General features: G+C 38.3%; 1 protein-coding gene across 6 annotated transcripts in view; it reads left to right on the forward strand.

The window, feature by feature from the left end:
* The window catches only part of kcnma1a (potassium large conductance calcium-activated channel, subfamily M, alpha member 1a), a 787,618-nt gene that overhangs the window by 627,282 nt on the left and 145,704 nt on the right, over positions 1-14,632 (forward strand). For all 6 annotated transcript variants that reach the window (XM_068020590.1, XM_068020585.1, XM_068020588.1 and 3 more), the window contains 2 exons: positions 1,458-1,567; positions 7,322-7,390. In XM_068020590.1, coding sequence (XP_067876691.1) covers positions 1,458-1,567; positions 7,322-7,390 — 179 coding nt within the window. The remainder of the gene's footprint in view (positions 1-1,457; positions 1,568-7,321; positions 7,391-14,632) is intronic.

The raw sequence follows: 14,632 nt of genomic DNA on the forward strand, positions 1-14,632 counted from the left end.
GCTGGGAGCAGGTCATCTGCCCATCCACTTATAGGATAGTTTGTGCCATAGCAGCATCTGAAGAGGTAGCGAGCTTACAAAATAGCTGGTAAAATACATCCATGGTTAGTTTGTTACTTTGCTTTCCCAGTAAAGAGACATAGCTTGGTGAGATTATTTAACTCCTCAGATTTTACGCTGTCTCCTTTCTCAGCTGCTTCCTTCCCTATCCAAAAGATAACTGAATTTGGAGATAAGAGTCTCCTGGAGTCTTAGTGGCTATGCTGTACCAATGTCCTGTGCCACAAATTTGTGCCTTATACCAAAGTCTCTGTTGAGCGGGGCTTGGAGGGCAGCCAAGGTTATAGTCATTCAAGTTTCATTTTCTAATATTGAGTCTCTTTCAAAAATAAAATATGTAATTTCTCTCCCTCATCCATTTCTACTGTCATAAAATAATGAGAAACAATGCATTTTCAATGACCTAATCACAAGTTCACAATTTAAAATTACTCATTAGATTTAGTTGAGAGAGGCCTCAGCAGCTGAGTGAAAAATGAGAATGCTGCTAATGTAGAAGGAGATGTTTATAAAGGTTGGATTGAATGCCGCCATTTGGACAAAGAAGCATTGGTGAGCACCTTGTGGCCATGTCTCAGACAAAAAAAATTAGGGAAAATAGCTTTGTCATCAAGGCCAACGCTCAACTAGATCTTTGGTTCAGCTTTCTTTAACTGACAGAGTAAACCTGCCATTATATTATCAATGACATAAGCGGGAAAATAATACAATTTAGAAAGAAAACTTGCAACAGTCACAGCAACATTGATAATACTTCGAGTAGAATTGTAAAGCGTGTTCGTGGATGGCCACCAGATATACAAGTGATTGAACTAGTTCAATCTAGGCAGCGCATGATGCTGTTTATTCTTCTTTAGGTCTTTTGTGGAACATTTTGTGCTCACCAAAGTAAGAATAATTGAGATGAAGAATTGAAAGTTTGTTCCTCCACATCAGCATCAAGATGTGGTTCTCGTGGCAGGGTGAAGGTTAAAGTTTCGTTGCCCTATTGATGTACTTCAGCCCCAACCTAAGAAAGAAAAGGGCAATCTGTATTTTTCCAGTGTATTATTATATCATCAAAAATGCCTGATAGTCTCGTACTTTGACTTACTGTTTGGTAGTTAGTGATTATTATGTAAGCAGAAAGATTGCGTCTGACAGGGCCAATATAACATTTCTGTTATTTTTGTGGTATCCCATTACTTCAGCATTATGGATACTTTTGTTAAAAACCTCGACTGTTTAATCTAATTTTATTAGTAGGGCTTTTATTTTGTCACTCCGAGCTAGATTCAAACCCAGGTGTCACCAATGGAAATACAGCATTGACCTGTATTGAGATGATTGAGAAAAATCTAAAGTTTGGTTTTCCTTTAACGAGATGTGCCAATGCTTTGTTTCTCTTTCCATTCTAGATTGAGGAGGATACCTGGCAGAAGTACTACCTAGAAGGGGTAGCAAATGAAATGTACACAGAGTATCTGTCCAGTGCCTTCATAGGCTTGTCCTTTCCTGCAGTTTGTGAGTAAGTAAATAAGACTATTTTTGTCTATTATCTCCAATACTGACTTCAAGCTCATTAGTAAGCACTGACTAATTCCTGTAGATCTAGTGAGTGTAAGAACACTGTGCCCAACTGCTTCAGTTGTACAGAGTATTTGTTCCAAGAATGTCTGAGGCACTTCTAATTATTGCTCAGCCTCAGTTACATGAGCTGCAGGCACCTTTGTCTCTGTGTATACCCTACGGTCTCAACATTGACTTATATCTTGTTCTCCATCCCACCAGCAGTAACCACTAGTTCAGCCTCTTCAGCCCTGCCTATTGGAGCTCACTCCCTCAATATTTCTCCTTGCTACCTCCCTTCAAGCACTTGCTTATGGCTTTCATCTTCAACTATGGATTTCTTCACCAACCAGCACCCCCCCCCACCCCCCCCCACCACCCGGCTCAGAATCCACTTGCTATGCATCACCGTAGAAAGGGGTTTAAGACACCTCCTTGCATATAGAGCACTATGAAAATGTAAGTTGCTGTTATTTGATACAAGATAGATCCTTAACTCTGCACAGCTCCATGGTTTTCCTCTTAATTAAAGGTGAAATCTATGAATTCTGATCTCCAAATTTGCCCTGACGAAGTTTGGATTAGGCTTCTCAGAATGAATTCAGAAGTAATACAGTATGATAGAGCCACTGAGTACTGCAGTGACAAGGTCACGTGTTCATTCAATGTAGATGAGCAAAAATGTACAATGCGGAGACTGGATGGTTCAGTAAGTGAAGCATTGTCCTTCACCTCTTGAGACCCAAATTCAAGGCCAGCCCAGACAAATGGATTAAAGTCTTCTCTATCTGCGAGAGGTGAATGTGAAATGATTTAGGGCAATTTCAGCCCAGTTTTTACTGCATACACAGAACTGCTCTATTGTCTAAAATTAGCAATCTTACCCCAAAATTATGAGAATGCCTTGTGTGTGAAATGAAGATGTCACACTGTGTTAAGATTGAGACTGAGGAATATTGCTGGTGTAAATCAGAGTTCTGAATATCACTATGCAGTACCTGACTCAGGATGCCTGAAGTGAGAACATTATCTATTCTCAGTTATTGGATTCTTTGTCCTGTTGAGAACAAACAAAATTGACCAAAAATGATGAGAGGCCAACTCCAGATGGCAGTACTTTTGTGTTCAGGCAGACTTGTTTCATGGTTGCACTTGCAGACCACTTAGCTGGATCCATATCAGACCCTCTCCCCAGCCTCATTTCAATCCTTATCTAATGACTTTGTCCCCCTGATGCTTCTGAATCATATCATTGCTCAGTGCTGGTTCCATTACTCTCTGCTGAGTCCTGTCACTCTCTCTTTACTACCCAGTCCTGCTCCTACTACTTCTCCCCTCTCCACATTCAGTGCCACTTCTGTGTCTATCCCCACTGGTCAGTGCCTCTCTTGCTATAGACTCTCTGCTCAATGTAAGTTCCACTGCTTATCAGCCCGCTCCCTAACCCCCCCCACCTTTGCTGCTTTCTCCTCTGCTTAATAATTTTCTAACTGCTTTCTCCTCTCTGGCCGTTACTGCTCCTTATCCATTAGTATATATAATTAAAAGTCTTGTGAATAACAGTCACACATTAAATGTGACAGCCTATACATTGAATTTGAGAATGAACTATTTGCAAGGCGCAAAAAAATTATTCATCACACTTTTCTGATTGGCTCCACTAACTACTATCTATCAAGTTAACTACACTGATTCACTCAAAAATGTTGAAGTAATCCTTCATAACACAGCAGTGTCGTGAAAACCACTTATAAGGAGAACACAGTAGTACTGAGAATGTCTACATATCCCAGTTACTCCTGGAAAGGTTAATGTTATAACATATGAATAGATTGCATCCTCCACATTAGGCAGTTTAGCGGCATGGTGAGTCAGTATCCCATATGCTACCCATGATGTTAGGTGTAGGACTCTCAACTCTCTGTATATGTGCCTAATCTGAGTTGGGTTGCAAAGGATGTGAGGATGAGTCAACCTTTATGCATCTGTTGGTGCCTGAGAGCTAAATATCACTGGAAGAAAAATGTACAGCTATCTTGACCTCCTCTCAAAAATGGCACAGAACATTAACTTGCCACCCTAACATAAGGTGTTATTTTTTTCTGTTCTTTAGATTCCACGCAAGCATATATTGGAAAGGGTAATGAAATTTCATGTTGGAACAGGAATACAATAAAATCCTATTGAACCTACTGTGGAGAGTTAAGGAGCACAATTAAAATAAAACTGGATTCCAAATCAGACAGCTGTATATGATGCCTAGAATAAATAGGCTAACTGATGGTTCTTCTAAATATATCATCAGAAGTGATGGGTAGGTAGTTCAGTGATGTCCAAGGCATGCCCTAGGTCAGGGCAAAGGTAACCATGAATGTGCAGGTGGAATCAAATTCACTTGAGTTCAACAAATGGAATTGGATTGGGCTTCCCAGTGCAGGCAGAGTGTATGGAAGCAGTAATGCCTCAGTGTGGTAATTACAGTTCAGATTTTGGATTTCCCCTCGGGAGATGCTGATTACATTATTACGGGAGTCATGTTCATATACTAAACAACAGTTGTCTTGCCGTGGTAATGGCTGCTTTGAAAATTCGCATCATCTGTTCTCATGGGGTTAATGAGATTTGAACAAGGAGGGGTTGTTATTGTCGACTAATGATGCAGTGCCACAAGGAAGTGATGATCAATGAATGCAGATGTTCTAATGAGATTTAGGAATCGCCTGAAAATCTTCACTTGACACATAGGTTTTGCCTAGAGACTCAATTATCCTGTTTTCTAGTTTAAATTAAAGAGACCTCATTATTCACACTCTCATGTCCTTGCTAGTGTTAGATGGATAATGCTATCCAAATCTCTTTAATTAAGCCCTATGATAATCAATATGTCCTTTTGTATATTGTTGTGCAAATTAATCCATGTTAACATTACAGTAAATACAGCTGTTTTATGGAATCATGTTAGGAAAGAGCATGATATCATTAAACAGATGAAAAGTTTTAAAATGTAAGTACTGGAGCTGATTACTTTCAAAATGCCAGATTGATTCATCATACATTCTCAATGATTCTTCATCCAAATGATGTAGATTCCGTGCTGGACATCTTTACTGAAATATTCAGTTGGGTAACCTGCTCCAAAACTGTAATGGGGCCCCATAAAGTTGCTTCCAGGTTCTTTTACTGTAGAACATAATTTCCTGGATTTTACAGCTGGAATGATGGTAAACTATTAGCGATCGCTGTCATTGCACCTCTGAAATTGACAGCAACTTCTGGCGTCAACATACATGCAGTTAAACGCGGAAATCCAGAAGCTGCTGTCAGTGGTTCCCTGTACCTCCGCAGTGGGCGCTGTTGAAGTCCCCGCAGATGGAAATCCTTTGAAATCACTTGAATTGGTGTGAACTTTCACTTTTGCACTGGTGGTCCAGCTGTAAAAATCCTTGAAAAAGTTACGCCTGTTCAATGAGGTGTAACTGGGTTTTAACAGTGTACCAAGTTCGTAATTTTCTGGCCCTGATTTTATATTTGTGGAATGTCAAATTTCTCCCTTCTGATAATTCCATCGGTTTTTAATATGAAAATAATTTTTTTAAGCTTTATTATGATATTTCAGTTTCTCCCTTAATCCCATGTTCACGTCCCAATCTTTATTTTGCTCTCTGTAAAATGGTTTAAAAGCAAAAGGATAATCAGTGCTTTTAACTTCCTGGTTTGCTGCCTGGAAGAATTCTTCAACGGATTGGCTGCTTCACCTGCTTGATGATATCACTGTTACTGGATGACAGCGATCCCCTTGAGCTAATATTGGAATCTAAGTAACGTTGAGAAAGACAACATTTTTGCCACAGAGATCGCTAGACCTTTGTGGGCAGCTTTCTTCAGGGTCAGCAGCAAGCGCTGTCACTTTGCCACTGGCTGCAAAGTCTGGATTATTGTGTTTAGTTGTTGTAAGTAGTTACATAGGATTGTATTCCATATTACTATCTATCACTAAGGCATTAACGTCTATTTATTTTACCTAGAAAGCATTGAGTTATGAGCACAGCTTGCATAAATTTGGGTTGTGTTCCTTTAAGTTTAGAAGGTTAAAGGGTGACCTAGTTGAGGTGTTTAGAATGATATGAGGAGTCAATAGAGTAGATACCGAGAAGCTATTTTCTCTGGTCGAGGGATTCCAGAACAAGGAGGCACAATCTTAAAATTAGAGCTAGGTCATACAAGGGTGAAAGCAAAAAACACTTTTTCTGCACAAAAGGTAGTGGAAATGTGGAACATTCTGCCCCCAAAAAGCCGTTGATGTTTGGTCAATTGAAATTTTCAAGACTAAAATAGACAGATTTTTATTTGGTAAGGATATGTGTCAAAGAAAGGTAAATGGAGCTGAGGTACTGATCAGCCATGATATAATTAATGCTAGAACAAGCTCAAGGGCCTGAATGGCCTGCTCTTGTTCCTATGTACTTTAATACTGTGGTCATGTTTAAAGACTTTGGGAGTCCATGATTGTTAAAATATCAGCATGATTAATAATTACAATCGACTTCTATTTTAAGTTGGCAATTAGTTGTCCATTGAGTTTCATTTCAATTTCTTTTTCGTTCTTTTTGTTTTGTACAAAATGAATACTTGTGTGGGTTCAGTTGTAAACATCACATTAGTGACAAAAGTATTGTAAATTTAATTTTACACAATGATCTTTCTTCATACTTGGGTTCAATGTTTATTGCTTATTTAATAATGATTGTACAACTAATAAAAATTGATTTCCAGACTTTTTTCTAAGTAAACGTAATAGACTGGCTACAATTAGGAGGGTAAAGTGATGGATGATAGGACTAGAGCTGGAAATATTTGCTTACTTGACACTTCATGTGTGTTAATTGACAAGCAAGTTGATGTGCACGATCAGGAATTATATGGATGATCATTTTATCTTTCGATTCATTCTCTGTTTAGGTAGTTGAGATTTATTGGGCATGGGTTTATAAGTGTCCATTTTTGGCACAAATACACTCATGTATTAAGTATAATTTTAAATTTCTGGTATTCCCTGGCTTGCACTTGATGGTGCAAATGATGCAGCCTGGCCCTGAGGTAGATTCTCTAGACCTCCGGTCATTGGTACTGACAAATGTGTGTTATATGGTTCTGGGATAAAATCACATTTTATTCAGGATTAACCTGCATCAGGAGCAGTTACGATGGATGCTCGATGTGGTAGAGCTTCTTTCACTTGACACGTGTGCACTTCCTTCAGTATATCCAGCTCTGTATTCAGAAATGCCTTTCCCATATTACTTTGCAAAACTTGGACAAAGTTTTTGGGGAATTGGCAGCACAAAAGCTGTGTGGTTCCCAAATATGCCACACTCTACCTCCTGATTCATGCCCCCATCTATAACATCAGCCATCCTCTACCAGCTATGGGGGAGAGGGGTGGAACAATCTGAGCACCCACATCTGCACAGTTACAATCCTGTTACCCAATGAGCCAAGAGGCTACTCAGGATTGTTCTTACATTTTGATCATACTCCTCTAACTGATTATTTTACAAACTCCATGCGGAACTTGTGTAAGAGCAGAATAATTCCCTCATGTCGAGAACATGATCAACTGCATTGACAGAGTATATATTTTATTTATGAAATGGTTTTACCTGCCAGAGATGTAACCACATGAGGTGACAGGTTCATTGTCTTCCATATGCAGGCTGTGTTTTGTGAAGCTGAAGCTGTTACTGTTAGCCATTGAATACAAATCGGACACAAGGGAAAGCAGGTGAGTATCACAGCCTTTATTGTGAATTGTATTAATTGCATCACAAGTCTTCCTAATGGACAAAAATGAACACTAAATGTTGACAAAGGCATTCAGATGTTGCTAGAAACTCAGCATCTTCTAACCCCAATTCACATTGGCAGTTTAAATCTGATTAAAAGTCTGTTAATGCCATTTATTGCTGCTGCCATGTTGGTTGCAGAGTCAGTGGTAGAGTTGAAGAAAGAATAAAAAGGAGCTGTGCAATTGAAGTAAGTGCTGTGATCTCTAGCTCTCGTGATATGTTTCCTTCACTCTGAAGAATTGGTTCTTCCCGGGCCATGCTGGTAAAAACTAATAACATTGTACCCATGAGCACTATAAGGAATGTTAACCAACAGGATATCAAATAGCTAAACGTTCCTTCAAATGTAACTGAATGTCAAATTTATTGGCTTTATATCAATATCATCCTACATGGTTTACTTGTTACTGCATTTCATTTTATGCAACACACTTGTATGGACTGATATACAACAGGCAGATATTAAATAATTTCTTTTTTTACAAAAGTGTATCGCAACTAGTTTTTTTCCACCTTTTGGAAAACCTGATAAATGCATCTTAAAAATGTGAAGAAAAGTAGATAAAGAAGTTGCACCAACTGCACTACTGGCTCACCAATGACTGATTCTGCTTATTTTATACAGTGGAGAGAAATAAACCCCTACAACAGGAGATAACTTGCAAAGAACTGAGAATAGGTACTGTGGTGATTGGGTAACTGCCTACCACTGACAGTGTTGTTTTATTATTGCAGCCAATGTAAAATATAGTTCCATGGTGGTGCTAGTCCCAGTTATCTCCAGTGGGAATATCATGACCTTTCCAACAGTACACTGTTGCTAAAACATTTTCATCAATAAAATTATCATGACAGAGCTGAGCTAGGTTAATTGGTAATGCTTCACATTCTTCAAATTTACCATCATTTTAATCAGAAATGTCTCTGCATTTGAAAGCCCCTGCCTATAGATACTCATTTAGTTCCTATCGGCACCTTGATTGACAGTAGCATGTGCCGTCCAGGCATTATTGATATGTAATTGGCTTGGAATGGGATGATCCCTACTGGCCATAGACAACATTTAAGTGCTCTGTAAGCATTGCCCATCCAGTGCCAGCTTACAGCACACCCCCAAATGCCAGCTTACACCATTCAGAGGTCAGTTCAGGCAAACTTCCACTTAACACTGGATTTGAAGTGGAAACAAGGAATTATATATATCATAAGATGAATGCATTTCGGATATAGCTGCCCTTAAATGTGAAAGGGGATAAATGATGCTGATTTAAACTCATTAATATGGTAGAAGTCACTAAATGGAAGCAGCCGCATGTTAAGCAAACTGTTCTTTAATCCACTTATTTACATTAAGCAAACATTATTGATTCAATGCTAATCCCAATTGGCAGTAATATGCACTGTAAATTCTCAAGAACCAAGATTACGTATCCATCTACAGCTGTGGATATGTATTAAGTGCTAAAGTGAAGACAGTCATTCCAGTAGCTCCTTTAAATTAGGTATTTTGCCTGGCAGCAACGGATTATGCAAAACAGTTTAAGTTGCCACTTAAGCACTACCCAAAGTGTGCTAAACTATACTGAAACAAACGGCTGACTAGTGGTAGCCTGTCCAATCAGTATTGTAGTTCACGCTAAGGACCACCATTGATTCTGCTCCCAAGCCATCAGACCGAATTAGTACCTCACCAAATGTTCATGTTAGATCCAATTTTCTGCACACAGTCATTAAAAGCTCTATACTATACAGTTCTTAAGTTATTATGTTGGTTGTATGTCAGAATATTTAGCTGAAAGTACTTTGTTTACTTACCACTGTGTAATTCCTTTCACTGCCAGTATTGAAGGGTCCACAATTCACAAGTGAATGTAACCTTTATTATCAAAAGATAATTTCAAAGATATCCAATTGAAGAACTTTATAACTTTCTAGAATAGCATTGCTTGGCATTTGCACTGGTAACTGATCTTAATTTCATTTAAATGTGATATTAACCTTCTACTCAATTTTGCATACATCAGACACCAGTAAGACATAATGAACTGCTCACATGAAGAGCTATGTATCAGCCAATGCTAATTAGCAAGTCTAATCAGCCTCTCACTGTCATTATACGTGTCCAATGTTATACACCAGCCTAATGTAAAATATATTTCCTGTCCACTCTCTTCCATTAAAAATATGATTGACTGGGTCCGATGCTCCAGAAAGTTTTGTAAAGTCTAAATTTGGAGTAATTGGGTAAAAGGGGAACCTTAATGTGCTTTATTTAAGAAAATGTCAGGAAAGCACAGTGGGCCAACCAGCTAAAAGAGGCAAGATAGGTTAATGTTCTGGTGGGATCCTTCGTTTCAGCCAAACAGTTTTAATGAAAGGTCACATCCAAAATATCTCTTCCGCTTTGAGATGCTGTGCGTTTCCAGCATCTTCTGTTTTTGATTCATTAGTTATTTTTCCTGAAAGTTTATGGGAGATTTTAATTGGGGAAAATAGTAGTAGTCATTTAATTTGAGAGCACAAGGGGAACATTTAAAAGACAACCATGGGAGAGAGGGAGTTGGAGAAGCTCCATTAGTTCTTTGAGGGCAAGAAATATTAAAACACTCAATAATCATGAACACCTACTTGCCAAGCACATCTTATGGTGAAATGCATAAATGCTGCAAAGTAGCGTAGTGAATGGCCAAGACTTGTGCCTATATCTATTGAAGTATACAGATTCATCTTTGTAATTCTTTCACACTGCAGAGAAAATAGAACAGAGTTCACACTTTGTGTTCTTGTTAGCAGTATCCTTCATTGCATTTTCTTGTGTTTTGCCACATTCATGTTTTTGAAAAAACAAAACTATTTTGTTTGTTTTATGTTTGCCAAGTTGGAACATTTCCTTTGTTTTTGTTGCGAGCTGTTTGTTCCTACCATGGCATTTGATTGAAATGTTTTCTTGTTGTTTACAGAGGTGCCAAGTGGTAAAGCACTCTTCGTTTACTTTCTAACCAATCTCAACCTTCCCTTCAATTCTTTACACTTTCCAGCTTTGGGATTCATTTCTGAGAGAGCTCATTCTTTTACTCTCATCAAGCCAGCAGGATAGTACTAAAAACACATCAAATAGTATAATATTTTAGTCAACGTAAAACATTTATAGCATTTTTTTTTAAACTACTTGTCCTTGCACTAATTTCTTTGCAAAAAAAAGTGATATTTCCATATATTTTTCTAAATGGTCCTTCATTCTCTGCTGTCTCACAGATTGTGTCTCAGACCATTCCTTATTAAAAGCTTTGCTCGTGGAAAGTTTTGTTCCTCCCCATCCCCCCCATGATGATGTAATGTAAAAGTCAGTCAGCCAAAGTGCTATTATGCTGTCCGCTTGTCAAAGTCTTCAAATGATGTCTTACCCATCATCTGTCTTCAGATTGTCATACATTTAAACAGTACTTCATGTTGTCTGTGGATTCATTGAAAAGAAAAGAAAAAAATGAAGTCACAGATTTAATTCGTTAGCTAATTAATGAGTTTGATGGGTTTTTTTTGCAATGATAATTTTAATATGCCCTGATGGTAAATGATCGCATTTCATGCTTACACAGTCAATTCACTAAATGTGGAAATATTTTAGAAGCAGTTTTTGCCATTTCCTAACAGTTTTTCTTGCATCAGCAAGCTTGCAGATTGTCTCCCAGCCCACTACTAAAGACAGCCACTTGTCATCTGCCCCCTCCACCCCACCCCTGTTTGTTGCTTGACATTGAGTGAAATGTTAATGCATGAAGTAAATTAATGTTTTGGCAGTATCCTTTTAGTCCAAAGATACCCATTTGAATCTTTGAATTTTTTCATGATTTTTGTTTTAATTTTTTCAAGCGTCATTTAAATTGCTGACCCGACTAGCTTAGTAGCTACTTGATTATTCTCTTTTTGTCTCACGAATTGCCCCTCCTTTCCCGCTATCCTGCTTTGTGTCTGTCCCTCACCTTCTTTCTTTGTCTGACTCCAAGCTTGTGTGCAGTGGTATATGTACAACAAAAGTAAGAGGGCTTCTGGTCAGCTTGCTATTTAGTCATCCAACAGCAGTTACTGCAGTCTTACCTGGCTTGTGATGGTTGTACCTCTACTTTTGGAGTTGTTTGTTGTATATTGTTGGTCTTTGTGTGTTTGTGATGGAAGCATGTCATTGCCACAGTGAACTAACTGTACTCTATACCAACAGAAATTTGCTTCCTGGGATTACTCCTTGATTTTCTAGTTAAAATTTAATCCGTTAATAAGTCAATCTCATACTGTATGAACAGTTTGCTAATATATGGAAACCTATACTGAGACTTGGTTTTTATTAATTTATATTCTAATTAGAATGCCAATTGAATATTAGATTGAATTTGATGTCTGCAGCGCCCTGATTTCTACTCTTACAGAAATAAAAGCTTATGGATATTAAACTTTAGAATTCACTTCATGAATTAAGCGATTAGAACACATGGTCATCATTACAAGCTGGGCTATTTCCCACCAGTTGGAGGCCTGCCTAAATGAATCCCATATTTCAGCAGTGTTCATTGTGTCAAACACTTTGAGACCTTTCAATGACGTGATAAGGTGTTACATAAATGTAAGTTTGCTTTTTATTAGTTGCTGTGAAATTATTCTTTTTCAAATAAATCATCAGTTTCTCAAAACAGAAGAATATTATTCCATACATTTTATGTTGTAAGTGAAACAATAACTTTTAACAAAAATGAAAAATGCTGGAAATACACAGCATCTGAGAACAAGCAGATAAGCAGCTTAATAAAGTTGGAGGGGGAGATGGGGAAAAAGACGATGAAGAAATAACAGAAGCTCCAGAGGACATTAATGGGGTAAATGATTTGCAAACTGCTAATTGAAAATCAGGAACTGTTAGATGAAATATAAAATAATCTTGGTAAGACAATGGAAATACATTAAAAGAATGTGGAAGAAGCTAAGAAGCTTAAAAAAAAGCCACACAAAAAATAGGGGACATTGAAAAGTAAAGGACGATGCAGTAAATCTAAAACAAGAACAAAACAAATCCGTAACACGCATTAACTTTGATGCTCATAGAGCAACTCTACTGTTGCAGATTTTTAAAATATTTGTGCTGAATGATTTTTGACTTAAACCAGAATCATCATTCTATTTAGAAAAATTCTTGCAGTAAATGATAATAGCAGGTTTATTTCTGAACTTTTTTTATTGGGAAAACAAAGTGAGGGGTCAAAGCCCATTGTACAGGACTCTAGAAATGTTGAAAGCAGTAGGAGGCAAGAATGAGGTAAATCAAAGTTAGGTGATGAATAGAAACATAGAAAATAGGAGCAGGAGTAGACCATTTGGCCCTTCGAGCCTGCTCCGCCATTCAATACAATCATGGCTGATCATCCAAACTCAGTAACCTGTTCCCACTCTCTCCCCATATCCCTTGATCCCATTAGCCCTAAGAACTATATCTAACTTTTCTTGAATTTATTTAATGAGTTGGCCTCAACTGCTTTCCGTGGTAGAGAATTCTACAGGTTCACCACTCTCTGTGTGAAGAAATCTCTCATCTCAGTCCTAAATGGCTTACCCCTTATCCTTAGACTGTGACTCCTGGTCCTGGACTCCCCCACCATCGGGAACATCCTTCCTGCATCTAGTCTGTCCAGTCCTGTTAGAATTTTGTAGGTTTCTATGAGATCCCCCCTCAGTCTTCTAAACTCTCGCAACTACAAGCCTAATCGAGCCAATCTCTCTTCATACATCAGTCCTACGATCCCAGGAGTCAGTTTGGTGAATCTTCGCTGCACTCCCTCCATAACACAAACGTCCTCCCTCAGATAAGGAGACCAAAACTGCACATAATACTCCAGATGTGGTCTCACCAAAGCCTTGTATAATTGCAGCAAGACATCCTTGCTTCTGTACTCAAATGCTCTCCCTATGAAGACCAACATACCATATCAATGATTGTAAGAATGAGGCAGAGGGAATAGGAACAAAGTTTTTTTTTTAAAGTTTGGTAATCACCTCAGGATATTGAAGAATCCTTGCAGAATTTAGCTCTATCTACGGGAAGTGGTGCTGGTATAATCCTGGTAAACCAAGAGGAGCTGCCCCTACTGATACCACTGTAAGTCAGCAACTGCAAGGAGTTCATTCCTGGAAGCAATTCAGGTCTTGCTGTGCTTTATTTGTGAATGTGGGTTGTCTTGAGTATACTTTCTCTACTGCTACCTTTCCTTTTCATTTTTTGTTCTTGTCTACCAGAAATCAAACCCTTTGGAATTGAAAGTATAACTGTATAAAACCAAGTAGTTTGAGAGTGCCCAGAAGAAAGAGCTGGGTGTTTGTTCTGAACAATTGGAACTAAAGTAAGATTTCAGACAACAGCCGATTTAAACATGGAGATTGGGATTCTTGTCGATAACATATACCAGCCATCTCTTTCCTTTGGGTCATCTACCTAATTTAGTATACAGCTGTGCCATGCGGTAGTTGCACACTTGGCGTGTATTACCTTTAAAGTATTGTGACTGTTACTTCAAACTGTTGATAAGTTGCAGTTAATTAATGATGTTACACGTCGCACACATTGTTTTCCAATCACGGAGGAACTGTGCAAACTACTGAAACCTGTTTGTTTGACACTGCTGCTACAGTACTGTTAATTTATTTGTGAAGTAGCTTTTTAAGGGATATAGGACTAGATTTTTAATCTGTAGTCAATGGGTAAAAAAATCTTGTCGATGTTTCCTTCACCGAAATAGTGCTGTAAGGATCTATTTTACGTGAATAAGATTGATTGCAAGTTGTATTGCCAGAGGAATCTCCTCTTAACCAGTTCAAGAGTGACAGGGGGAAAGCCTGAGAGCAAGACACCTCAGGGCCTGCTCAGCTGGGGAACATATACTAGTACCAGCAAGAGGGGAGGGGGACCCTAAAAAAAAAATGGCAAATGGGAACGAGTAAGTTTGCACAAAAAAAAACTACCTTTTTGTACAGGTAAAGCAGCAGTAATCCTTTGAAGAAAAATTGACCTGAAAATTTACCTGTAAACTGCATGTTCGATGCTGTGATTAACAATGAGCTACATCATCCAGATTAAAATTATATAGCCTGTGCTTTGCTTTGTTATCAGAGGGCTTTCAAATTAGGTAAAATGAGAATTT

The sequence above is a fragment of the Heterodontus francisci genome, chromosome 42 (genome assembly GCF_036365525.1).
Source record: "Heterodontus francisci isolate sHetFra1 chromosome 42, sHetFra1.hap1, whole genome shotgun sequence".
Lineage (NCBI taxonomy): Eukaryota > Metazoa > Chordata > Chondrichthyes > Heterodontiformes > Heterodontidae > Heterodontus > Heterodontus francisci.